Source organism: Plectropomus leopardus, chromosome 6 (assembly GCF_026936395.1).
Source record: "Plectropomus leopardus strain MGB_pleo_1.0 chromosome 6, ASM2693639v1, whole genome shotgun sequence".
Classification (NCBI taxonomy): domain Eukaryota; kingdom Metazoa; phylum Chordata; class Actinopteri; order Perciformes; family Serranidae; genus Plectropomus; species Plectropomus leopardus.
Genome location: NC_142181.1, coordinates 32,686,047 through 32,712,248, shown reverse-complemented (window position 1 = coordinate 32,712,248; position 26,202 = coordinate 32,686,047). Strand labels below are relative to the sequence as shown.

The 26,202-nt window shown below is 38.5% G+C and overlaps 1 protein-coding gene across 2 annotated transcripts in view; it reads right to left on the bottom strand.

Moving 5' to 3' along the window:
* Positions 1-25,569, bottom strand: part of gdpd4a (glycerophosphodiester phosphodiesterase domain containing 4a) — a 43,497-nt gene extending 17,928 nt beyond the window's left edge. The window contains exons 1-9 of one of the 2 annotated variants that reach the window (XM_088079280.1): positions 25,282-25,569; positions 24,255-24,345; positions 4,881-5,106; positions 4,023-4,128; positions 3,450-3,553; positions 3,148-3,241; positions 1,623-1,682; positions 1,364-1,462; positions 1,160-1,253 (exon numbers count right to left, since the gene is read on the bottom strand). In XM_088079280.1, coding sequence (XP_087935406.1) covers positions 1,160-1,253; positions 1,364-1,462; positions 1,623-1,682; positions 3,148-3,241; positions 3,450-3,553; positions 4,023-4,128; positions 4,881-4,942 — 619 coding nt within the window. In that variant the 5' untranslated portion in view covers positions 4,943-5,106; positions 24,255-24,345; positions 25,282-25,569. The remainder of the gene's footprint in view (positions 1-1,159; positions 1,254-1,363; positions 1,463-1,622; positions 1,683-3,147; positions 3,242-3,449; positions 3,554-4,022; positions 4,129-4,880; positions 5,107-24,254; positions 24,346-25,281) is intronic. The other variant, XM_088079279.1, reaches the window with a different exon arrangement.
* Between the last annotated feature and the right edge of the window lie 633 nt (positions 25,570-26,202).

The window sequence follows — 26,202 nt, the reverse complement described above, 5'->3', positions numbered from 1 at the left end:
ATCCTGTGTTTTTGGCAAATCTCTCTCCCTTATCTCCTGCCAACGAGACCCTCGACATGACTCAGCATCACTCCACCCTACTGAATCACCATGGCAACCAGAGACAGTACCCATGGAGAACAAAAGAGAGATGAGAGACACAGAGAGGGACATACGGGTCAAAGCCAATTCAGTGGACAGACAGAAGCAGTCAGATACAATGCAAGACAGACCAGTGATCTAAAGACGAGTAAATAATAAACAGTAAGACGGGCAGCTCGGATAAGAAAGGAGATCAGAATGATGACGAAATGAGAAAACGGAGTGAATGAAAGAAGACAGAAAGCATCAGGGAGACAAAGAGAAGAGTGCACATAGGAAAATGAGACATTGATTTTCTGTTAAGAGGAAGTGGAGGGAGAGAAAGGAGGGTAGCAGTGAGATCTACGGTAGACAGTAGACAAGTGAGTCACGTTGCTGAGGGGTATGTTTGATTTTAGATAAGCTTTTTTCCTGGCGGGTGGGGCAGCTCAGTGCTACTACAACTGAAGCCTTTAGATTTGAAACCCTTCAGAGTCTGCCAGCAATCAGCCAATATGTCATTTCAACAAGGTCCTTCAGCTCTCCCTTCCCTCCAGTTACTGCTGCTTGTTGAGCTTCTAACTAGATGTCCATTCTTTGGTCTCTGACTATAATATTCCCAAACATCAAGTATTTTGACAGAGAAATAAAAATACTTAAATAATAATGCATATTGTTTTTGGTGCAATAATTATTTTAAAAGTGGGAAATAGGATACAAATACTTTAGACGTATTGTTTTTGTTTGGTTATCTTTTATTTTTTCCCAACAGCAGTTGACAAAGTAAATACTAACTTTTTACATGTTTTTTCTGTTTCTAGTCAAGTCATTTACTTATGTTGTGGAGGAAAAAAGTGTAAAGTTTAGTACTGTACTTGAGTACATGCACTCAGTTATATCCCACCACTGCTTAGAGGCATCCGAGCTAAAACACTTCTTGGAAGGTGTGTGCCTTTTACATTTCTTTACCCAGTTTTTCTCTAAAACAGCATGTTCTAATACAGATGACTAGATTAAATGTTTAATAAGATACAACTGCTATGACTTAAAAAACTACACAAATACACTTCCAAAGACCAACACTCATCTGCTTGCTTACCTTTTTTGTTCATGCGAAAGAAGTGCAATGCCATGGGCCAGGAGAGAATCACCATGAGCAAGACTGCAGCCACATGGAGGAAAGGCGCTGTCACCTATAGATGAAAAGAGAAAGAGGATGACAAGGGGTGGGCGTAAATGTCAGTTCAGACCCAAACATCTCAGTCAAATCCTGTGACTGGCTGGTGTGTCAGGACTGACTGACCTGCAGGGAGAGAAGGAGAGTTTTCCATTCTTTGCTCCACAGGTCAGACAAGACGGCGGTGGCTGTGACGGAGAACGCCAGCGTCACCACAATGCCAGTCTGACACAAACACAGGACGATGAGAAAACACAACTTAGGACCAATTATAACAAGTGGAAACACAAAAATACAAAGAGCTGTCTATCAGTGTTTATGTTCATATGTGGGGGTTTATATTATTATTATTATTATTATTATTATTTATTATTATTATTATTACCTTATGACTCCAGTGAAGGTACAGCCTCTGACCCTCAGACAGCAGACACACCGCCAGCACCTGAACAAAGATTAGATATTCTTCAAAGACTGTTACATAGAGCTGCTTCAAGTAACTCTCTTACAAGGACTTTTCTTCTTTTGAGACATTATTTAAATAAGTCAACTAAGAAAGGACATATATTTTAAAGCATTCAGAACATACATGTAAACAAACTACAACATGTGCCCCCAAGTGATGCGAGAGGACAGACCAATAAGTGGCAGCTCTGCAGTCTACACTACATGATGCTGTCTGCAGCATGTTCAAGGACACCAGGGCTGCCACCTGAACTTTGGAACTTTAGATCATTTGGAGACCCCTCAGTCAGCTGAGAATCCTTCAATTTTACCATTCCTTTTCTTAGTCTTTTTTTGTTTTTGCCACTTAGTGTACATCTAGGGATATCTTGGTCCCCAAATGCGGCTGCAGAGTGAGAACCCCTGTTTTTCACGCTGCGGTACCAGACCAAGCGTAAATTTGAACCACTGTAGTCAAGGAAGTGTCATCAACATAGGGCGCTGCACAATGCACAGCGAAGTAAACAGTAGTAGACAAAAAACGCAGATAAATGAATTACCTGAAAACTTTTCTGTAATTAAAGATATTAATAGCATGGATAACTATTAATGAGACCACTGCATGCTCTATTTTGTCTGAAAATTTTTACATTTGACCATTCCATTGTTGCCTTCTCCATCCTCTTTTCCAGCCTGTAGAAAATCACACACCCACTGATGTCGTCACGGTTCACACTTCAGGTCAAGAAAAAACTGATAGTTTTTGCTTCCATATATAACTTTTTGGGTTCTGAACCAATTTATTTTTGGTCAAAATTTTCTTAACAGTTCAAAATTGGTGGAAAAGGAGAAACTGTGCGACAGAGGTCTGCATCCACATGGGTGTCATATTTCCATCACTGCAGACTGGAGAAGGAGCTGAGACATACCAATGACTACTGCAAAGTCATTTTACCCAGGAGTGAATGCTCCTTGCATTGTAACTTTTCCCATTAAATACAAAAGTCAGATGATAGTGGGTATTAGAGGGTTTTTGGCACAATGGGAAAGGGGCTTTACTGTTGTGCCCCTGCAAGGTAACAAGTACATGGGTCGGACTTAAAAGTGTGCAAAGGTCCTTAATCGATGCAGCTTTCTACATCAATTTATATTGTACATTGTTCTTAATCACACAATATGTTTTATATCATATCTTTCACCTCAGGCAAGTGGATAACCCCGCTAAATGTCACAGTGACAGAGGGTCGACAGGCTAATAAAACGCAGATTCTGTCTGAGAAAGTTCTACTAATGAAACACTACAGTAGCTGTAAAGGCCTGTCCACACATCCAGGGATTTGAACTGGCATTGTTCAATATAAAAATGACACTGGAGATATGTGTTGTTTTGTGTTGATTCATTTGATTTTCATTGATTTAATTCATGTGCAAGTGCTCAAATTAGACAGGCTGAAATTGTATCATACCAGTAGCAGGGCGATGTATGTGAAGAGAGCAGCAGCAATGACTAGCAGGACCAGAGACCAGGGAAACCAGAAGCCCAGAGTCCCAAAGTTAAACCTGAAGAGACACAAAAAAACAACGATCACATGCAGTGCTCTTTGTGTTGTGAATCAAGTTTGAATGATGGGTTGGCCCTTCACTAACCCATCATGATGACAACAATTTCCCTCTAAATCATAACAGAAATCACACTACCCCCAAACTGAGTGTGTGTGTGTTTGCACTTGCCAACATGTACAAACAGTATGTGCTGTGTGTGACCCACCAGTCAAAGTCGATGTAGTCATTCTGAGCTTCACTCCAGAAATAGAGGAATAAAGAACTCAGGAAGAAGGTGAGGATCAGGAGGCCAAAACTGCCACACTCCACCTGTAATACACACACACACACACACACACACACACACACAGAAGTCATGTGTCAGGTTTTGTCTTACCAATCTTTCCCACAAAGAACTACTTTTAGTTCTTTAACCCTTCGCTCCAGTATTCTTGGGAAAAAAATGTTTTCCCGTCCTAACGGGATTCGTAATCATTACTTGAGACAAAATAGCAACTCCCTGATGCTGCACAATCTGGCAGAGATAGAGGAAGTCAATCATATTACTAAGTGTATATGGAAGCAGTATATTTTGCAACAAGCTGACAGGGTATATATGTGCTTACATTTTTCAGAGAAGAGCAGTAACGGACTGTTGAAGTCAGCAGGCTGGACAGACGAAAACTGTCTTGCGAATCAATACTCACTGCACAATCAGCAAACTAATCAAACTCAACTCACTTTTAGACAGTGCTGTTTGTGTGTGTGTGTGTGTGTGTGTGTGTGTGTGTGTGTGTACCTTGCTGCAGCAGCACTCTCCTGGCTGCGCTCGGGCTCTTTGGTATCGTCTCCATTGGCAACCATAAAGGCCGGCCAGGCAGGAGACAAACGGCTGGTGTTCATACCTGGTACAGTCCAAAAGAAATAAACCAATGAAGTGAACATTAGTCGACTGAGTGGAGAATTCAGATTGAAAAAACACAAAACAATATTTTTTTTAAACATTTCTTAAAAGACATAGAGAAACATGACCCTGTTGCACCTTGTTGTAGAAAATTTTCATATGCACACTTTCCACTTTGCAACTCCTGTGTAATAATTTTCCTAAAGATAGCTAAAGTTTTATTTAAACCTATCTTACATCCAAAGATAACTTTTAAAAAAATCAAATTTTAGAGATTTTGAAGATTAGGTATTCTGGAAACAACTGTCCACACTATTCTTATCAGGCTAAGTGTAGAAACTAAATAAATTGTGATTACTGTGAACCTTTAGTGCAAAATGTCACCTCTGATAGCAGGTTCCATTCTGTATCTGGTCCCTGTTAATAAAATACAGAAATTCCTTAAACTCTGAGACTAACAGATCTCATACCAAAACATACAAAGTCATGGAAATTTGTCACAAAAATAATTTTAAATTACATGCCCCTCTCTGAATGATGCTTTCAGGCTACCTCTGTACAGAAGCACTGTGTGAAGACAGACTGACAGACTGGCAGACTGTCAAACAACAGAACAAACAGTTCTTAATGAAAAAGAGCAAATGGCAAAGTTTGTATATCATCCTGAGAAACCTGGACAAAGTTTGATAAGAGATGATGCTACTGAGGTTTTTTTGACAGCCTGTGGTGATGGTGGTGTGCTTTGTGCTGTACCTTTGCAGCAGCTGCCGCCGCACCACCTTTAGCTTCCCCAGCTTCAGTCTGGTCACGGGCATACACTCACCCACAGCCCGGCATCACAGAGACAGACAGAGAGAGAGAGAGCGAGAGAGAGAGAGAGAGAGAGGGGAAGAGGGGGGGAGAGAGGAGGATGGAGAAGGCTCGGAAGAGAGAGAGGATGGATGAAAAAAGGCAGGACAGCACAGCACACCAGCTTCACCTAGAGGGGGAGAAGAAAGTTTGAATCAATTTAAAAGGTATTTATAGGAAAACTAGATTCAGCAGGACAATGTGTGTGCGTGTGTGTGTGCATGTGTGTGTGTGTGTGTGTGTGTGTGGGGCCTGCTCAAACTAACCCTGAAGATACTCTCTCAGAAATATACACTGACCTATATTTGATATAACTGTTCTTCACAAGTTGTGTAATTCTATACAACTTGCATCTGCTCAGATGATTTATGATGGTTGCACACACACACACAGATTCATTAACATCTATGTTGCAAAAACACTTAGCTAACCCCAACACTTCCACCAATACTACTAATCAGACTCCCTGTTCTGTAATCATAAGTCCCGAATCTTATGACTTAATCAGTTCTCTATTATGAATAACGTTTTTAGACTGAAGAGTGTGTGTGTTCAGCCGTTAAGCTGACCTTTTTGTTCCTAACTCAGGCACACAGTTAAAATGTGTCATGGATTTACAGTAAACGGATTTAGGCCACCTATCTGGGTCGTTAACACATCAAGAACACCTTTAGTATAGAACGACAGGAACGAGGAGGCTCAATGGATTTACTACTCTCTGATCTGAGGTCATTTTACAGCTGAAACAATTAATCAATTAATTGTTGGCAACCATTTTGATAATCGATTTATTGTTTTTAATCACTTATCAAGCAAAGGTGAACAAACTATCTTTTCCCAGCTTCTTAAATGTGAGGATTTGATATTTGCTCTGTTTATATATCATTGTAAAGTGAAGATTTTTGGGTTTGGGACTGTCTGACTGACTAGGACAAAACAAGCAACATTGTTATAATCACTTGCAGCCATAATTAGGGGTTCAAGCTTAAAGGGTTGAAACCCCATTGTTTCTGTGTAAATTAATTTATTCTCTTTAAAAATGTTTTTACAAATTCTTGTGAGATGGTTCATTGTAGACACAATCATTTTTTCTACCACTGATAGGAAGTTTTGTGCAAGTGCTGCTCGAGAAATATGACCCCAATTGGCCTCATGGTTGTACTGTAATTATGGCCCAAAAATTCAATGGAATTTGGAAAGGCCAAAATGTTTCTAAGATTAACTGATAATGGGTGACAGTGTTGCCAGAAGGAGCGTGGCCGGCAGAGTTATCTTTAAGATAGATTTTATCTTAAAGATTTTATCTTTGAAGCTTTTAATTTCTAACAGTTCATGCTGGCTGTGAACCCAGAAATTGCCGCTTGCGTCCATATTTCATTTTACAATTAATTTTTTTTTTTAAATAAAAAACTTTGCAAAAATTAAGAATTTGGGATTTAGTTGCACATTTAGCAAATGGGGGCTGTTACACTGAGGGATTAGATTTATTGGGTCATTGATTGATTGACCTGCTTTACCGGCTGTTGATTGTCGTGTGTCTGAGGTATTTGGTTCAGTGGAGCAGAGGATGTAAAACTGTTATATAACTATTAAACCTCACTGCTGCTGTTGATGTTGTGGTAGTGTTAATGGTAAAGCTTGAAGAAAGCAAAAAGAAAACAAATCATTTTTTGAAGAAAAAGTATTAACTTTTTTGAAGGTATGACGGCAATCATTAAAAATGTGTTCTGTATAAACTCTCAGTTCTGGTCTGAATATATGAAACTGTTGTAGCATGTAGAACAAACCCATTTTGGCTTGCGGCCATTGTCATCAAAAAAACACTTTACAATTATTATCTACCCAAATCAATTTTAAACAGATCATAAGAATATTATGTAGTTAGGCCACCATGAGCAGCATGCAGTTAGAAACCAGGTTTTCTCACATGTAGAGGTATAGGAAGTTTTTTGCAGTAGAGCTCTACCGAATGATAACCTTTACTTTTTTTAATTATCAATTATTTTCTCTCTTCGCTCTAAAAATTGGAAAAGGAAGGTAACAAATTAAAGGCAAAAATGACCATTACCACTAAAACCGTGACTCATTGTATCTACTATATGCTACGTAAGTCATATCCTATCTGTAGCCTATCTAATCCATCCAGCACAGTTTAGTGGTGTGAAGTCTGTGACTGAAGTCAGCCACCCTAAGACAAGGCCAATTCAAGCAGCTGAGTCATCATTTGGCTGCCATGGCAACTGTGACATCAGATCTGTGATTATTACTGCTATGAAAAGGATGAAGGAAGGAGGGGTAAATGAGAAAGAGCCAGATGGAGTAATAAAAAAAAGGAAGACTGAGTGAGAAATTACCATCAGGAGTCATGAAAGCTGTTATGCAGTAAAACCACACATTTCTGCAGGGTGACATGCAGAGTATTCTCTTTTTACAGTGTCCCTAACACACTCTCTAACATTTGCATCATAAATGACTAAAACAATTAATCAGTTATCAACACTCCAGCCAGTTCATTTGCAATTACATCAAGTAATAATTTAATCTCTGATCATTTTGTAAAATTAGCAATTTAAAAATAGCGAATAAATTATTTTTTTAGTCTTCATTTTTATTTATTTTTATAATATTTTTTCCAACTTCCATCCAAGTTACACACATCTTCTCTGTGCCTCTTCTGACCATTTCATAGGTAGAGCATATCATGATGGGACATCTGACCTGAGAGAGACTTGTTTACCTGATTTAATCTCAACATTTTTTGTTGTTGTTTTGTCAAAGTTTATAGACCATGTTATCTAACATAGAACCAGTCTTTAACGGCCAGATTAGGCTGTTTCTGGCTCATAATTAGGCTGAAGTGGTACCATCCTGATCATGTGTACCGAGGCTTCAACTGGCTCACATAAACAATTTTTCTAACAATGTATTTGGAAGTTCTAATAATCATATGATTGAAAAAAAGATAATTATTTGTAAATTGTGGCCAAATTGTTGCGTGGACAGTCAGTGGTGTCTATAATGTTAATTCCTGGAAATTAAATGGTCATCTGCAATTTTCTATGACCCCAGTAATATCTGTGTCTTAAGTATGCTGAACTAGCAGAACATATCATCTGTTAAAGAAACCCTTTGAGACCAAGAACTTACATGCTGATATCTTGTAAAAAAACAAACGAAAAAACTGCTGGCACAATATAATTTACACAAATGTAGGTCTCCTGTTTTTGAAGCATTCAGATTTTTTTTTTAAATATTGTATTTTAAGTAATCCTCTCTCACACACTTTTACAAGACACCTTTATAAGAGAGCCTTTTCTTTTTTATATTATTTATATAGATTATTTAACATTATTTAACAACACAATGTAGAGGTCATCTTGTCATGTATTGAAAAGAACATGTTTTACAGATGTCTGAACTTCTGTATGGACAAAGTGAAAAAATATTTATTGAAAAAAGACATTGTAAACACTGTGGTCTCAGTACAGGATGGCATTCAGACACACACAGAGGTGCATGAAACAGTGCTCACAAACGCTTTGCAACGACATTTACAAACTCCATCTGGCGATTTAATAACTATCACTGAACAGCTGTTTTCCTACTCTTTGACAATTATGGCAGTGCCTTTCCTGTTGCACCGTGCTGATTATGATATCACTGCAACATTGGCGGAATGCTGCAATTGCAGCTACAAATGACAGAAATCCACCAAGTGCAATGCTTGTTGAAAAAAGTGTTTTCTGTTATTACAGTTGCCAGAGTGGCGGCACTACGAATCAGAGACAAATCTTAGCAGCAATTACATGTTTGTTCTGAGTTTTGACTATATTTAAAAATGATAACTACGAGCTGATTACTGACAGCTGGACAAAAGGAGCTTCTGAAATTATGTATTTATGTATATCTGCTCTGACAGTAATGTAAGCCAGGTTCTTTGTCTCCATTGTGTGTGGCGATAAATGGTGGTAGCTGTTGTAAATGTCTCCCTTCATCCTGCAGTCAGTTTCTCTCTAAAAGGCTTATACAACAGAACCAAAATGTGTTTCACAAAGTGTCTCTCAACCCACCTCCATTTCTGACATCTGATAAGAGCATTTCTTTTTTTCCTGTCAATACTAGTGAACATCTCCACTTTCACTGATTTATAAACTATGAGTCTGGACTCAAAGTAGGTCAGATGCATTGAAGGTGGTGACATGAAGAGAGCAGTGACACACTTTAAGGACATTCTGAGCTCCTGAGGTGAAAGGAGAGTGTTTTTTTTAATTTAGGATGAGAAAATTTGAAAACCCCTGCAGTCTACGAAGTGACAAAAATAGCACAGAGAGGAAGTGAGAAAGGAAAGGAATAACCTGCCAAACATGAGAAAGTGTAAAAGATGCTAAAGCTTTAAAAAAAAATCCTCTCTTTAATCCCTCAGTCTGTTTGCATCTTGACTTTCATTCTCTTTCCATCCCTCTTGCTATTTTCACAACTTCACTGTTTCACTTTGTCTCTCAGCTAATTGTCTTAACCTCAGTTGTTCCTCCATCCTCTCTCCATCTGTCAGTGTCCCTCTTCCTTCAGAGCAGCCTTTGGACACTGGCCAGTACCTGAGCAGCTTGACATCAAACTACAGGACCAGACAGCAACACTTTGTTCAGCCAGCTCTTACAGAGAGAGCCAAAGTCAGCAAAGGTTATCTGTCAACAAACACACTTTTCTATTCATACGTGTGTATATTTAAAGGGTACACTGTAAGTTAATAAACAACAGCAAAACAGTAATGGTCATGAAAATGTTGCATGGTCAGCAAAAACTATAAATTTATACCAAAAGACAACCACAAGTCTGTAAACTGGCCAGCTTCTCCTAAAGTACAGTACCTCTGTATCTTATATAGTATGTGTATACTTGTGTCCTTAATTTCACAGTGACCTCTGACCTCTACTGAAAGGACAACAAGAAAGAAGACCAACTTTTTGTTATTCACAGTGATGGGGGCCACAGCCTAACCCATTACGCACTGACAAGATTAAACTTGTTACTGTCCAATAAAGGTGTCACTTATTTCTATTTCTGATTATGTGACAGTGTTTCATGATATAATGATGCAGCAGTGTGGTATTGATGATCTGGTGAATGAAAACTTGACCACTGAACAAACTGCTGTTGTAACCATTAACAAGTCTTCACTTGTGAGCTTTAAGGCCTAAGCAGGAGCAAACACTGTGCTGGAAAGACCCTGACAGATGTCCTTCCAAGAAACTGGTCAATATCTGTGGTTAAAAACAACTTTAGACTGGTGTTAAACTGGCAGCTCTGCTTGTGCTCTTCTGCCCATTGTGAGTTTTTCTCACACATTCCCACGTGATCTGTATTTCATAGTCTATGACTGTGACTAACTGAGCCACTCGCCTCTACTTCTCCAAACTTCTAAGTCTGAATTTTTTCTTACTCCCAAAATTGCAGCATACTTCTCTGGCAAAAAAAGTAAGTAAACCTACAATGTGATCAATAATTTATTATAATCTGCTACACTCCTGACACATTATCAAAATCATGTATTTTAAAGTTAAAGGTGGCAGTCTTTATTCCAGATGAGGCGATCTGACTCTGCTATAATATGAAGCACCAAAGTCATACTGCATAAAATCACTAAAACAGACCAACTATCATATTTACATGGTTCACATTTGCTTGGTCAGGCAGGTAGATTTTGAAAAGTCAATTTTTACCTTCCCCAATACAAATTATTTGATTAATTAGAGGTTATTAAATGACAACAAGCAGGCAAGATGCAGTTGACTTTACTTATAGCACTCCAGTGACGTTGCAGAAATTATTTTATTTTACCTTTATTTTAGCAGGACGTCCTATTGAGATCAAAAATCTATTTTTCAAGAGACCTGGTCAAGGTAGCAGCCTTGCAAAAAAAACATATTTAAAATTCAACATTTAAAACACAATATACAAAAATATCCCAATAAAAAAGAAGACAGTGGCCTCGCAAGAAAACAACAACTAAATGCCTCCATCACCACACTCTTTATGATGGCTTAAATTCATCAATGGATATAAAAGTTTCAAATTTTACCAATTTTAATTTTATCTTAATGTGCATTTGCCTAATCACCTCTCTCTTAAAACTTCAGGCAAACTGCACAATACATAGTTGGGGTTTCACTCACGTCTTTTAACGCCAGCTAATGAACTCCTGTTTCAAGCATAATGGAAAAGCTAACTTCAATTTTAGCTCACAAACTTCATTTTTACCTGCTGCCATTTTTTCACAACTGTCTGATCGGTACTGTGCAGGTGCAACTCTCAATAGAGATGAGAGAGAGAAGCCAAATGGTTCATCCCTTACCTACTGCAATCATCAGCTCTGTTTAATTTTTTTTTTTTTTTTACCACTTGCCCAATTGGGCAAATAACTTGCTATCTACTGGCCTAACATGGGATTTTATTTGTACTGTGGCAATCTGGCAATCATTATTGTTAAGCCCTGTACATAGAAAAGCAAGACACATAATGCAGAGCCCCAGGAAGGTGTGAGCCAACAGCTGTAACCACTGAAGCACCGAGCACCATGGGAGCAACATGACGCAGGTAAGTCAGTGTTTGACACAGAGTCAGACAGGCAGCACTGCTCTGATCCCCGTGTGGGATGTCCTCTGGTACATCACACCGACAGGGAAACAGACAACAAACAGGAGAAACACTGGCATATGGGCCTCTTTCTGTATGCATCTCTGTACAAGAACTCAATAACCTGAGGTACAGACACACACACACACGCATACACACAAACACAGGCACACGCTCTGATGCACAAACAGTAAACAAAGAAACATGGTCGTCAAGATGACCTTGAAAACATCTCAAGTGCCTGTCAGGCTGCACTTCAACTGTAATGTGGAGGAATTGGATGAGTGTCGATATTCAGACCACAACAATGGACAGACTGCAAAACAATCACTAGTTGATAACATTTGCAAGTTTTTTTACAGGGTGCAACATAGCACCAAGGGACTGGGGGGTTAAAATGGAGGAGGCACTTCAAATAATCTTTTAAGCACTTGGGGGGGACTTAAAATTTTAAATACATCATTTGTCAAAGCCAGACACTACGTATAAAAACAGAAATTATTGCTGTATTTATGGTAGAGGGAGGGTCGTACATTTTCCCCCAGTCACTTATGGAGGCTCAAGGAAAACAGTCACCCTGTTCAGACCTCAACATGCGTCTAAGGTGATCTGATCAAAACTGCAGGGCTGCTGTATTCTGGATGATGCATATATAACATTGTGAGAACTGTTAGAAATCTCTGATTTTAAGCCTGTTCCAGTAAAAAGTCTGTTATGTTAACCTAACATGATAGATAAATTGATTGCTAGATTGATTGGTTGATTTACTGAGTGTAGGAGCCCATAATGATTAATTCCTGTTTTGCATTCGACCTAAATAGTCCCTGGTCTCAGCAGAGGAGAAAAGGCACACTTTGTTCACTGAATACTTTCTAAACAATCCGTCCTTTTGGAAAAGTAGAACAGGGTTTCTGGAAACTGGAGCAGTCGTGAGAAACAACCTGTCCTTGTTTTTCAGGATCAGTAGCAGAACATTTAGGGACTGTTTGTTGATGAGGGGCGGACTTTTTTATTTGTTTTTTCTTGACCCTTCTCGGAGCTAAAGCCTGTAAAACCTAGTATTAGCATTTGTTTTGGTAATCCAAATACAAGTGGACAGATAAGACACATCGCCATTCATACCTGTGTCTATCATGCATCTCCAGCTGACCACTTGTGTTCAGATTTCATTACAGCCCTTTGCACAGGTATTACGTCAACAGTACATGGGTTTCCACTAACCCTCAAATTGCATAAATTGAAATAGTGATTATGAAATATGACTAATGGAAACACCTGCCTGCAAAATGTCACTCAAATTAACATGTACTGAACAGAAAGACTCAAAATGACCAAAAGAGGCCCAAAAAAGACCAAAAGGAAATGCAAATGAACTGTAAAGAGTCACAAAATAACTACAGAGGAGGGAAAAAAAATCACAGATTAACAAAAAATTACCCCAAAGAGACACATAACCACGAAAAAATGCATATGAACTACAAAGACTGTGCGCAGGAGGCCATTTTCTGCCCATGTGCACTGGCTATCAGTGGCTGCTAAAATCCAATATAAAAGGTACTTGCCTGTCGTGCTGGGAATCACTCAGATCCATCCTACATCCAGGACATGGTCAAATCGTACACCCCAGCCCATCTACTACACTCTGCTACAGCCAATCAGCTTGGTATTCCCCGCGAGAAAATGAACGACCCAGCTACATCTCAACAAAGTCATGACTGGTTGCTGTCCTGGATCCACAACAGTGGAACAAACTCCTCAATGACATCAGGACAGCAGAAACTCTACACAGAAACTCCCTCATAGAATAAAACTGTATGCTCTGCTTGTACAGGCGGGTTTATCCGATCTTAACAGCATCCCTACAGAGTCCTCTGTAAGTCTGATTACATGTGGTTCCAGTCAGGTTAAAGGTTACCTCAGGTAAAACACAGCACTGAGACTCCTGGTACATTACCTAATGCAGCTTACCAAACCTTTAGACTGCAGCAGTGAAGGAGAATTCATCAGGAAGTAGAGGAAGCTTTCAGCCTTTCACTGGACCTGATTTATCTCTACTTTGAGTCAGTCTGGAAAGAATTTCCATTAGTGTTTTTCTTTTTTTTGAGTTTTTGAAATTTGATCCTACGTGCCAGCTTATATTTTAACATTAGAAACCGATTTCTGGCTTCAGACAGGCCACTCAGCAGTTCATAAACTGCAATGCATCGACAGCAGGCTGATCAGACAGTATTTCAAGATTTAATCTAAAAAAAAAATCAAGGCTTCCTGGTTTTTCTTCTAAAGCAAACATCACCAAATGGCAGAATAAAATCCACACCAAAACTGACTGACAGCTCTATCTGGACCACTTATCAATTTCTGGTAAATTTATGACAATAAAGAATAATCTTCACAGAGCGCTGTTTTTTTCTGGTGTTTGAGGCTACAGACTGTGGGTGCAGCTAATCGAGTTGATAATAGTTTCACTCAATCAAGCCAAACAAATCAATTGTTTACTTTGCACAGACAGTTTGTTAGACAGAACAACAGCTTCAGAGAGTCCTGTGAGAGCTGACAGCATGGAGCAACTGCTACCAAGGAATGTAGAAAAAGATGCAAATAAAATAAAATAAAAAGTGGCTGCTCAAAGCTATGGTTACACTTTTTCTAAAAGAGACACATTCAACTTAATTTTATTCAGGAGATTCTGTCTTGTTATTTACTTAAAGTGTAGGCTAAAGTATAAGTTGATTGAGCTAGGACTCATTTCATTGTCATTAACATTATTGCTAAAATGATAAGTTTAATGAATATTGTTTCTTTTATGTGATAGACATAGACAAAGAAATTATATTGCGATTAATTTTGACAGATATTGTGACTGCAATAAGAATTACAATTTTAGTGGGAATGATAATTGTTACTCTACATTTTTATACAAATAAAATATACTAAAAATGATGTGATTTTGCTGGAGCCTGTACCAAACAAGCATGCTGCCTTGTGTCTGGAATATGATTTGTTGGCCAAGGCATTGCTGTGGCAGCACAATGCTTTATTTATAATAGTATGTTGTGACACATTTTACCTTTGTCAAAAAAACTGCAGCTACTGTGATTTTTGATAAGGGTAAAGGATATTGTCATATTGCAATTTTGTCAAATATAATATATTGATTCATTATGCAGCCCTTGTCTAAACACAGCGGTCGCCATAAATGCACCATCAAAACATCAGAGCTGTAGCTGTCTTACATCTTCATCTCTGGGTGATGTGGGGCACTGAGGCAGGTGGGTAGAGAACAGGTTAGCAATCTGTCATGTTTCACTTGGCTGCTCAGCTCCATTACATCTGACAGGATTACCGACTGCCTTGTGTCCCCGCCAAGAATTAAATTATAACTCAACAGGGCTGAGTACAGGTGAAAATATATCACCTCTTTACATGGACTGTTCTCCTACAGCAACCAGGGAGCTGAGAGGCCAATGGAGAGCCACAATATTTCAACACCGACATGTCCTTCTTCTTATGAAACCAGGGAAAGAAACCTCACAGCTTAGAAAACATAGAAAAAAGATGCACCAAACAGCTTCAAATCTCATGTTTTCTTCTGTATTAAAAGTAATTTAGAGATTGTCATTGGTCACAGTTAGCGGGTAACTTGGCATGACAGTTCTTAGTTCAGATACACCAAAAAGGTAATAAGCTAAAAAAATATGGGGCTGCACCTAATTCATATCCATGGCAATAATACAAGTCCACACCCTAAATGAGCGTGAAGCACTGAGGTCATAGTTAGTGACAGTGATGTGTTAGATCGCATTACATTGAGAGGTGATGCTATCAGTAAACTGGATATAATGTAGTCCAGTACAGAACTACCTTTAACTATGATGTTGATGCTAAACATATAATTGACTTCACACATTTTAATCATTATAGAAAGATGAAAATTTATGACAGAGCTGTTGTGTTTTATTGCAATAAATCGTACAGGTGTACTAACAAATCTGGCCACTGAAAGTATTAGGGCTGCCCCTTGAAAGTCTAAGATACAAATCAAATCAGTCGGAAAACGCTAAATCGACTGAAATTGTTCAAGTCAAGCAGTTATTTTTATTTCATTTAACTTTTGTCACTCAGTGAGATATTTTGGTCAGATTTAGCTACAGAGTGGTCGTTTCTTGCTTTCACGTTGCTCTCTGGTACAGGGAGCTGCAGACCCAGACCCATGGAGAAGCTTTTCCTGTTCGGGGTACAATTAGCTTCTGCCCTCTGATTAGAAGTGGCAACTCAACATGATCTTGTCCCGGGCTTTTGTTTGATATCTATTATCAGCAAAAAAATGCTGTTGCACTTTGCCATTAACATCCCGCTTAATCCTGATAAAACTCTAAACAATGACAAAAAAAAGGAGGGAACAGTCGAATATTCAGTTCTACTGTCGAAGCAGGTCTAAACTAAAGACTAAAGTCTAAAAACCTGTTTACATTTCAGTTCTCCTCCAGGTTTAACAAAGTTATTAAAAGTTTTATTTTTTCCCAAACACACACAAAAAAACTGATTATGCTTGAAAGCAGATAAGCTGTATGTGTGTGTGATGGAAAGAGCTTTGTGTCTATTTAATGTAATTGGTCCAAGTGGAATAAATTACAGTAACTGACAATGACAACGTGTCTTCAGTTATGTGTGTTCAAATGCCGACCCCTCTGTGTCTGTTTGTGAATAATATTATAAAAAACATCTATATCTACAGTGGTGTGCTTATCTCACTCCCGCTGCAGTCATCTCAGGACAAGAAGGAAAAACAACAACAAAAGGTAAATCGAACAAACAAGTTTAACTTGGCAGTGGTCTGACGGTAAACGTCTGATAAACACGCCACGCTTAATCAGCTAACTGGCACTTTTACAACTTCTGCTTGCAAACCAGCATTTCCTCCAACAGTGACAGTAGCAGCTTGTTACTGGTTTGAGTCCACAGAGAGTTTGTGGAGTGCCCTTGAAACCAGGCACTTAATCCCATCTGCTTCTGTAGAGCCGCACGACTGTGGTTTTAGGATGTGATTATGCACCAGATTAGATTAAACTTTAATGGTCCCCTTGGGTATGAGTGGTAGACATATGAATGTGCAGCAGGTCAGTGCTGAGAAAACAATATGTGAATGTCTAAAACATTTTAAATATATTGTTTAAAACAGGGATCATCTTAATGGAACTATGGGGGTTAAATAAGGCAGATGCTATTTGCACTCGGGTGTATGAACATGAACGTGTCTATCCAGCTATTCTTCTATTCCACAGTGTGCATTCAGCAGCTTTATACATCCTAAAAACTGAAAATAAGTCATCTAAGTATAAAAATAACAAGCCAACATTAACTCACACACCAATCAAACTCTCCTGCTTGAAAGTGCTGTGCTTGATCCGTTCATCCACCATGTCTTATTGCCCTTATGTATTGTGTCGCTCCTTATCCTACGTCACCTGACTATCTGACAATATATGTGTGATTTTTCTCAAAAATGTGCCACTTCAATCTCCAATAAACAATAAACAATGTAGACAAACGCTAGCCCGATAAATATCTTGAAGGTTTTAAATCTCCTCAAAAGCATGTCATTAATGCTAGAACTGCAAAATTTTTACAAATTCCCTCTTTGATGTGACAATTTTGTATGAATGACTATTGGTACTGTGAAAAATTATTTACACAATTCCATTTTTTACTAATACTCATACATATACATAATGACTAAATGGGTAAAGACAAGTATTAAAACAAGTAGAACTGTCTGATAAAGTTAAGGAAAATGACTTTCCTGTCATGCAACCTTTAATATCAGGGAAAAACACAATTTATTCCATATCACAATATATCAATATCCAATATCTAAGACGATATAACCTAATATCTCACTAAAGATCCTTATTTTGCCCAGCCATATCCCTATCTGTGACCTCACTGCCCTGATCCTAACCACTTGCGACCTTGATGTGTCGACGTGATGAGTACCAACCAAGGAGGTTAAAATAGGTGAAATCACCGCATCATATTTCATCATATCATTTGGGTACAACACATGCACAGTGAAATCTGATCTGCACTTTCCCAAGACTCAGCTGGTGGATTATCATAGAACATGAAAAAGATTAATTCGTTTCACTGAGGCGTGCACAGTCCAAAATTTATTTAGATAAAACATGGGTGAGAATTACAACTGTGCAATTACTGAAAAGATCCTTAACAAAAGATCAAAAACAAAAGCTTTTTATATGAAAATTTTCTATTTTATATCGACCACCATCAATTTGACTGTATTTCAAAAAGTTTTTACAGGCCGGGTGCACCCACAGAGCACCTGAGTGGCCATAATTCCTTTATGTTACAACTGACAGTGCTGAAAATACATGTGTTACACTGCACATGTGTCACACCCCTCAGCTCCCATAGGGTCAAAGAGCGTGTCCCAGCCTCCTTTGAATAGCCTTATTACTAACCAATTACAGCATGCAATGGGATCAATAAGAATGGGCTGTAGGGATGTATGTAAATAGCCAAATAGCTGCAATTAGTAATTCTAGAGAAATTATTCTCACCAAAATGCAAATTGACACTCTGGATAAATAAATGCAAGCCAGCTCATCAGTTTTATTGTATTTCATGTGAAATGACTCTGGAAGTAAATAACCCAATGAGATACCCAGCAGCACATGCTAGAGCTGAATGTGATTGGTCCCAGACTGCCTGGGTAAAGCAAGGAGACGGCCGGCGGTGACGAAAAAAAGCAATCACAGAGCTGAATACACAAAGCTGGAGGCTGCCTGTACACTGCAAGTGTGTCTCAGTGTGTGTGTGTGTGTGTGTGTGTGTGTGTTCAGTGTGAGAGATGATGCAGCAAAACATAGCATTTGAGGAGAAAAAATATTGCGACTGATTGTGCAGACAACATGAAGGCAAAACAGAGAAAGATATAGATTAATAGATATTAGACAGATGGAGATCAGGGGAGACAGTACGCATAAAACAATGCAGCCCTCTGTATTCAGACCAATCAGCTCTCTGCTGGTAACTCGCTGTCCAAACACATCACACCATAGATAACGCCACCAACACCACAGGCATGTGCTCATGTGAACATTTTATTGTAAAGTCATTCTTTGTGTACAAAATGGTGATAATTACTTTTAAAACAATGATGCAAACTCAATTTTAAACTAAAAAGCACTAACAGAATATCTCAACCAAATCTGTACAACAAACTTAACCTCTTATTATAAGATTTATGTCCATTAAAGTGGACATGTAGCAAGACAATACTTCCTCAACAACAACCACCACATACTATTCAAGACAATTTTCTGTTATGACAGACAATAAAGATTTTCTGATTCTGATTCTGATACTTTTATCCAATAGTAAAGTTGCCATGATATTGCACACAGTCTTTTCCCTCTGTTTTTCTGTTTATGCAGCACCCTTTTCAAAAGTATTTGTGTCTCTCTACTGTATAGACCATCTTTACAGCAGTGAAATAAAAGTAGTAAAACCATGGTGTAGAAATATTCTGTCACAAGTAAAAGTCCTGCACTCAAAACTTTTTAAGTACCAAAAGGAAATGTACTCAATATGCAAAGTGGCCCATCACAGGGAAATATATATTACATTACTGGATTATAAGTACTGATGCATTGTGATTGTAATGCTGCAGCTGGTAATTATTTTCTGTACTTCTGAGTAGCTTGTGAAATTCCCCCTGAGATCAATTAAGCTTTAAATTGACTTATTATTATGTATCATAATGTTTTCCTTCATTCTATACTGTACTCATTAATCTAAATCCCTAACATAATTAGTAACTTGTTTATCAAAAAAAAGAAGTAGAAAGTTGCAGAAAATAAAAAATACAGAAGTTACAGAAAAGTTCCTCAAATTGTACTTAATTTCCACCACTGATCTCAACATACTGTACACCTAAACAGCATTACTGACAACCTGCCATGCACTAATTTGGTTTAGCATCTACTTTCTCTCTGTAAAAGCAACATTTGCCTTTGAAATCCGACTAAAAATCACAACTTCCAACAAATATATACCTTTTTTTTTTTTTCACAGTCCAGTCAGGATCATTCAATAATGAACAGCTTGTCCTCTTCTGGCATCTCTTTTTCTCTATCTGAGCACAAACCAGACAGCACACTCACACACTATGAACAAGCACCGATTGTTAATGAGTCATGGCAGATTAATGATAAGCACACAAACATATTGATTTATTCATGAAACTGCTCATTACATGTTGTCATCATCACAGTGTCTGAACAGACTTGGTGAGAAGGAAATAACCCATATCAGAAGATGATTTAATTGCTTTTTACTGCTAGACTGGGATTTCTGTCGGCCAGTGGGAATACTCATTCACAGTAATAAAACCAACTTAATTAACTTGTACAGGAAGTTAAAATATGACTCGGAAAGCACCTTTTACAAACAATTAACAGGCGAATTCTGATTCTGAGAGCTTTCAATTTCAACTAAACTGCAACAAAATCTTCTTCGACTTTGCATTGTTTTGTGCTAATTTTCCAGTGAGAAAAACAATCATAAAAAACACATACACTCCTACTAAACCTTTGTAGACGTGTCAAGTAGCGAAAGGTCAGAGTTGGCTGATCGATTTGATTCCTTAGACAAGTCAGAAGTTTGTGGTGCCATCAGGCAACACAATCAATTCAAGCTGCTGAGTGGCAAATGTGAGGGTCAGAAGCCCACCTGAGGCTGATTGCTCTTGTCTCAACTATGATGACATTATGGTTATTGCAATATTTCCAAAAGCAACAAACATCCAAGCTAGACATTACAAATGTATCTTTCTAGAAGCTTTTCACTTTTAAGGAGTAAACAAAGAAGAGAAAGAGCATCAGCGCTAACACAGACAGTTTGTCATACAGGGATTCGCAATCATTGTGCATGTAGTCTAAAGACTCTGCTGCGGCCTCTTGCCGTCAGCTATAAAACCAAAAATGCGTAACTGTTTAGCCAAACAACAACATGGAAACAGTGCTGGTTGTTGCTCCAGAAATATTTTTACTTTAAAAGCAACAAAGCTGAGGGGCTATTTACACGGCAATGGTTCCTGTATGAAATGTTCACACGACAACTGTGTTTTCGGGGCCTGAAAACGCAGACCTCTTAATGCAGGTTCCAAAGTATCATTTTTTTAAAATAGCACCCCATCTGTTGCCATATAAACTGGCAATGCTTGGATCCCTGTGAGAATGGTGACATCACAGCTGCACTTTGCACATGTGCATTACGTTTCAGACTATCTACTACTACTTTATAATCCAGCAACACTCAAAGTAACAATCCCACTTCATCGTCCGTTCAGACAAAGCTGTTGATTCTCGTGCGTGCATTCGCCAGCGCCTTCTTGTTTGTTTGTACTCATCGCTTTGTTGAATAACGCCTTTATGCGCAGGCGCATGGTGTTCTTCTATGGTGTTTCATTATAAAGCTACACTGCCAACTGCTGGCATCCATACTACAACGTTTTCAGTTGTTCTTACAGATCCATGTACATTAGTATCGTTTTCACAGTGTTATCATATGCACATGGATTTCTTTAAAAATGCAAAGGACAAACTTTTCTGTTTTTAGTGGGGCTGTTCTCAACTAAACGTGGCCTGAGTTTCAACTAGAATTACCTCCTTGCAGTTCTATGCCTCCACCAACCAGTCAATTCTAGGTTTACATCCATGCCTGTCCAGACTCATATGTAGCCATGACAGCCAACAATGCTTCAGATATGGATGTTGCTGCAGAGAAGCTACATATTCTAAAACATAAATTCTTCACACACATCTTACCCACAGCAGTACAGGAGATCTATACAATCAGCACAGTTTCAGGTTAAGTACCCAAGATTAGTGTCCGTGAAGTTGACCTTTGGATATAAAATGTCATCACTTCAACATTTTATCCTCTTAAACATTTGTCTGACATTTTGTCATAATTAGCGTATGACTACTTCAGTTACAGCAGAAAATACGCTTTGTCTTTTTTGAGGTCACAATGACCTCTAACCACCAAATTCTGATAAGTTCATTTTTGAGACCATGTGGACAGTTTTTAAAAAAAGCTTCCTCAAGGCATTGTTGCGATATCACATTAACGAGGGTGGGAAGGATAGATAACCCAAAAATTTAATCCCTCCAGCCACTGCTCTCAACATAAAAACTGATCCAGCACATATTAGATTTCTTTTATTTAACAAAAGAGCAGATTTTCCGTCAGTCTAGCAAAGACTCAGTTAAACACTGAACATTTAAATCATCAGTCAAGGAGCTCACAATTCAAACCTGATGCTGTCAGTCCAAACATCTGCCTTTTTTCCTCCACTGCATCACTGCATACACATTTTTCATTCAGGAGCAACTCTTGTCGCCTTCCTCTGGGAAAACCATGAAGGTGAGAGACTTTAAGAGCAATGTCAGAGATGACTCATGTTGCGTGGTTTGAGAAAAATATGTGATGCAAAAATGTTGTGCAACTTTTTTTTACTGATATTCTCTTTCAAGTAATTTAAAAAATCCCTTAGTGCCATATCATAGTCATTTTGGCATGTGTTTATTGCACAAGTTGACATTGCAATGAAGACAACAACATGACATACTGCGCAGCCCCAATGGTTAATTTCTGAGGATACAAGGACAATTTAAAAAAACAGCGTTACAGCTTCTGTTTTCAATTGTGAGTGTTTCCAGATTACTGATTGTGTCTTTAAGAGGACAAAACGTCAAGATCTCTGCATACAACTGGCTGCTAGGCTGTGACCTTAAATGACGGAGCAGCACTGATGTCACACAGAAACACAGGGATGCTTGGCAGAAAGTGAACACTAGTCTCTGTGACGAGATGTAAAGAGCTTTAGTGTCAGTCAGGAGGCTGCAGAGCGCCAGAGGAGCTGTTGCATCATGCACACCTGCACATCTGTGCGTGAGTTAACATGACGTCTGCTCCAGGTGTGTGTGTGTGTGTGTGTGTGTGTGTGTGTGTGTGTGTGTGTGAGTGTTTGTGTTGGAAAAGCAGTATATTCATATCATATTGATGTTGTTCCACTCATGTTTGTTCCATGGTGAGTGGTATATTGCTGCAGTTTGCCAAAATGTTGCCTTTTGCCAAAATGTTAAAATAGTCATGTACAACTAGCAGAGTCAATATCGGCCTTGAATGAGTTTGACTATTAACTCTAGCTATATGCCAAAGCCATAATGTCAAAATGTCAATTTTACATGCAAGAAGTAATACACGTCAATGGAACAGAAGCTATGTTATTTTATCACAGCAGCAGCATGTCAGTAAAAAGGCTGTGAAAGGTTATATTAAAGGTTGTTTCATACATTTTCATAATTGAATTTGTTCTCATTCAAAGACAGTGTTATGAAGGACTTAAGGATTTTATAACAATTCTTTTTTTTCATAATGAAGATTTCTTTGTTTTCCTTACACAAAACACTGTAACTGTAACAAATTGCTGCTGTAGGCTGTGTTACCAGAAGTTGGCCTAATGGAGTGACAGAATGCAGAATACTGAGATAAATATAATGGTAATATACAGGGTAAGGTAAATTACAGTAACAGTAGTAGTAAAATAGAGAATGCTGGCAACTACAGCTGCCAGGAGTTTACAGTAATTTTACCTGAAAATTTGTTTCAGTGAGGGAATAAATAACCGCAAAAACAAACACACACACACACACACACACACACAAAAAAAATTAGGATCGGCCCAGAATATCACAATCAGTGCATTCCTACTTGTCTGTTGTGTAATGAGGTATCAATTCAGTAAACATAGAGCCGAAGAAATGCCTAATGATGTCTGGTGGTGTATTATAAGTTGGTCAATGTGATTAAATTACTCTAAGACTGTGAGTAAAGAAACTGTCTTGGATAGATACACACACAAGCGTACAATATTACTTTGAGCATCTGTCCTGATGTCAAGCAGAGACTTCCTAGCAATTTTTTTAAATTTCTAGCAATTTTTCACTTGATATCCACTCCCCATGGTGATAAGAACAAGAACATAAAGCGTCTTCCACATCTATTATTTCTTTCACAGCTGTAGGTCTATGGACTGACCTTGGCTCTGTGATAGATGCATAAATATCTCTGATGTCCTGCCACGTGACTCAGACCACTAACTATCCTCATTGAGTAACAGCAGAAATTCTGTCAGTGTGTAGTCGTGTATTGATTTGTACAGATCTACCGGATAACAATAAGGCAGCCGGTCAGAAACATGATTCCCAGTTGAGGCAAACAGAAGCAATCAATCACAACAATGTCACTAAATCAACCATCTGCAGAAGAAACGCAGTTTGAGCCCAACACTGACAGAATAATTAACACTATGGGACAACATTAGACATCACTGTAGCCTCTGTCACTTATGAGAAGAAGAGAAAAAATGATCTCAATAAGCAGCTGATAGTCATTACAAAACAGAGAAATAAATACGTTTTGCAATGGCAATCCTGATAAAACAGTAATTATCCTTCATTTTAATGGTCCAGTGTGTAAGGTTTAGGGGGATTTAGTTAATCAGTGTTTCTCGCACCCTGTTTGGCTCATTGCTGATGGGCTGCTGGTAATGCTCACCTTTTTTCTCTGATAACTTCAAATCCAGATGCAGAATCCCCATTCAGGGGTTTTTAACCAGGAGCCGAACTATCCACAAAAGTCTCTTCCTCTGCAAAACAAATGAACCCAGTAAACAAAACATGTAAAAACACTGAATAAAAGGGTTTCAGGAAAATGACTGTGAATCATGTTAGATTTTGTAGAAAAGGATCTGCTCCCTGTGCAGATTTAAATGGTTCATTCTTAGGTAACAAAAACACTATCCATATTCTCAGGTGATAACACACTTAAGAAAAAATAGGCTACTTCTTGTATTATATTCCATTTCTGCCAATATGTCCCCATAAATCCCACACACTGGACCTTTAAAAACTGATCAATTGTACACAGTGCACTATTTTGTCATATTTTATTGTCATTTTTCTAATTTGTTTTTGTTTGACTATTGCAGTAATCTGCTTGTGTTTATCCCTTCTCTTTATGCGTCAAAACACCAAGGCAAGTTCATTGCATGTGAGAACTAAACCTGAATCTAATCTTACACGTCAATTCAAATAACGAACAAAGAACAATTAAAACTCATTAGTCACTGTGAAACGTTAAACAATTTGTGCTTTGACTCTGCGATTTGAAACTAAACACTTCTCAGTAGTTTGCGCAAAAAACGTTAACTGACAGCAACTTAAATCACGATAAAACATAAAAACCAGTATGAAGTCGCAGCTCTAAAGAGACTTTGACAACAGCTGACAATATTTCCGTGAAAAATGCTAAATGTGACAAGACAGAAAAGACAGAACGTTAAACAGATGCGCCAGAGGGAGGAGGATAACAAATCCTGTTTTGTCCCTAATCAGCGCGTTATCGTTCAACTGGCTTTAACCTCAAGTGGCGACGCGATACGGAGACGCTGTCTGTGTCAAAAGTGACTGAATTTCACATTAAAGCGAAGAGTCTGCTCATCGCAAACTGATATTTACAATGTAAAGGTCGCTTAAACACAAGTAACAATCATCTTGTACAAAATAAATTGACATTTACTTACCTTAAGGACGTTTGTTAGCAGCTCGGCTGTCCGTTTCTCGGTCTCTGTCTTTTTATCCGTCTTTCTTTCTTCTTTATTATTATTTTTATTTTTTTTAATTAACGTTAAGCTTGAAAAATACGCTCTGAGGCACGAGCCGTGTGTGCTGCAGTACTGTCTCGCGCAGCAGTGTAGCCCCGCTCGAGCACCGTGTCTTGCTGCCTGTGTGACTGAAGACACGGGGATGCACGGTACCAGCACGCGCTCACCGGCTGGCTGAGGGGAGGAGAACTGCAGGCACGAGGCGTCCGCGAGGGGCTCCAACCCACCTGTTGCTTACGTCACGACAGCACGCCCTAAAGTCTACCTCCCTTTTGTCCAATCAAATCAACATACACATATTAAGCAAACTTGGTCTAATTGGTGAATTGGTTTTTTTGTTAGTTTGCTTTTGTAGGTTGTCTCAGTTTATGTCAGTGATATTAATCTACGGTCCGCGGGCCAAATCTAGGCCCCGATAGGGTGCCAGCCAACCATTTTTTAATTCACGAAAAAAATGAAAAAACAAGTGATTTACAAAGGGAATTGTTTTTGTGGGTGCCAAAGTGCATAAAGAGCATCAAAATAGAGCTTGTTTATTAAAAAAAAGTGCCAGTAGAGGACCCCCGCACCCTCTGAGAGAGGTCCTAACTAAACCCCTGATGTCCTAACATCCTTGAAACGCCCTAAAATCCGAGAAATGTCCTAAAATCCCAGAAATGTATTAAAATCCTAAAAATGTCCTACAACATGCAAAATATGCTTAAATCATGGAAACATCCTAAAATCCTAGTAATTTCCCTAAAATCCAAGAAATGTCCTAAAATCCTAGAAACATCCTGAAATTCTAGAAACGTTTCTAAAAATGTCGTAGTATCCTGTAAATGTTCTAAAATCCCTAAA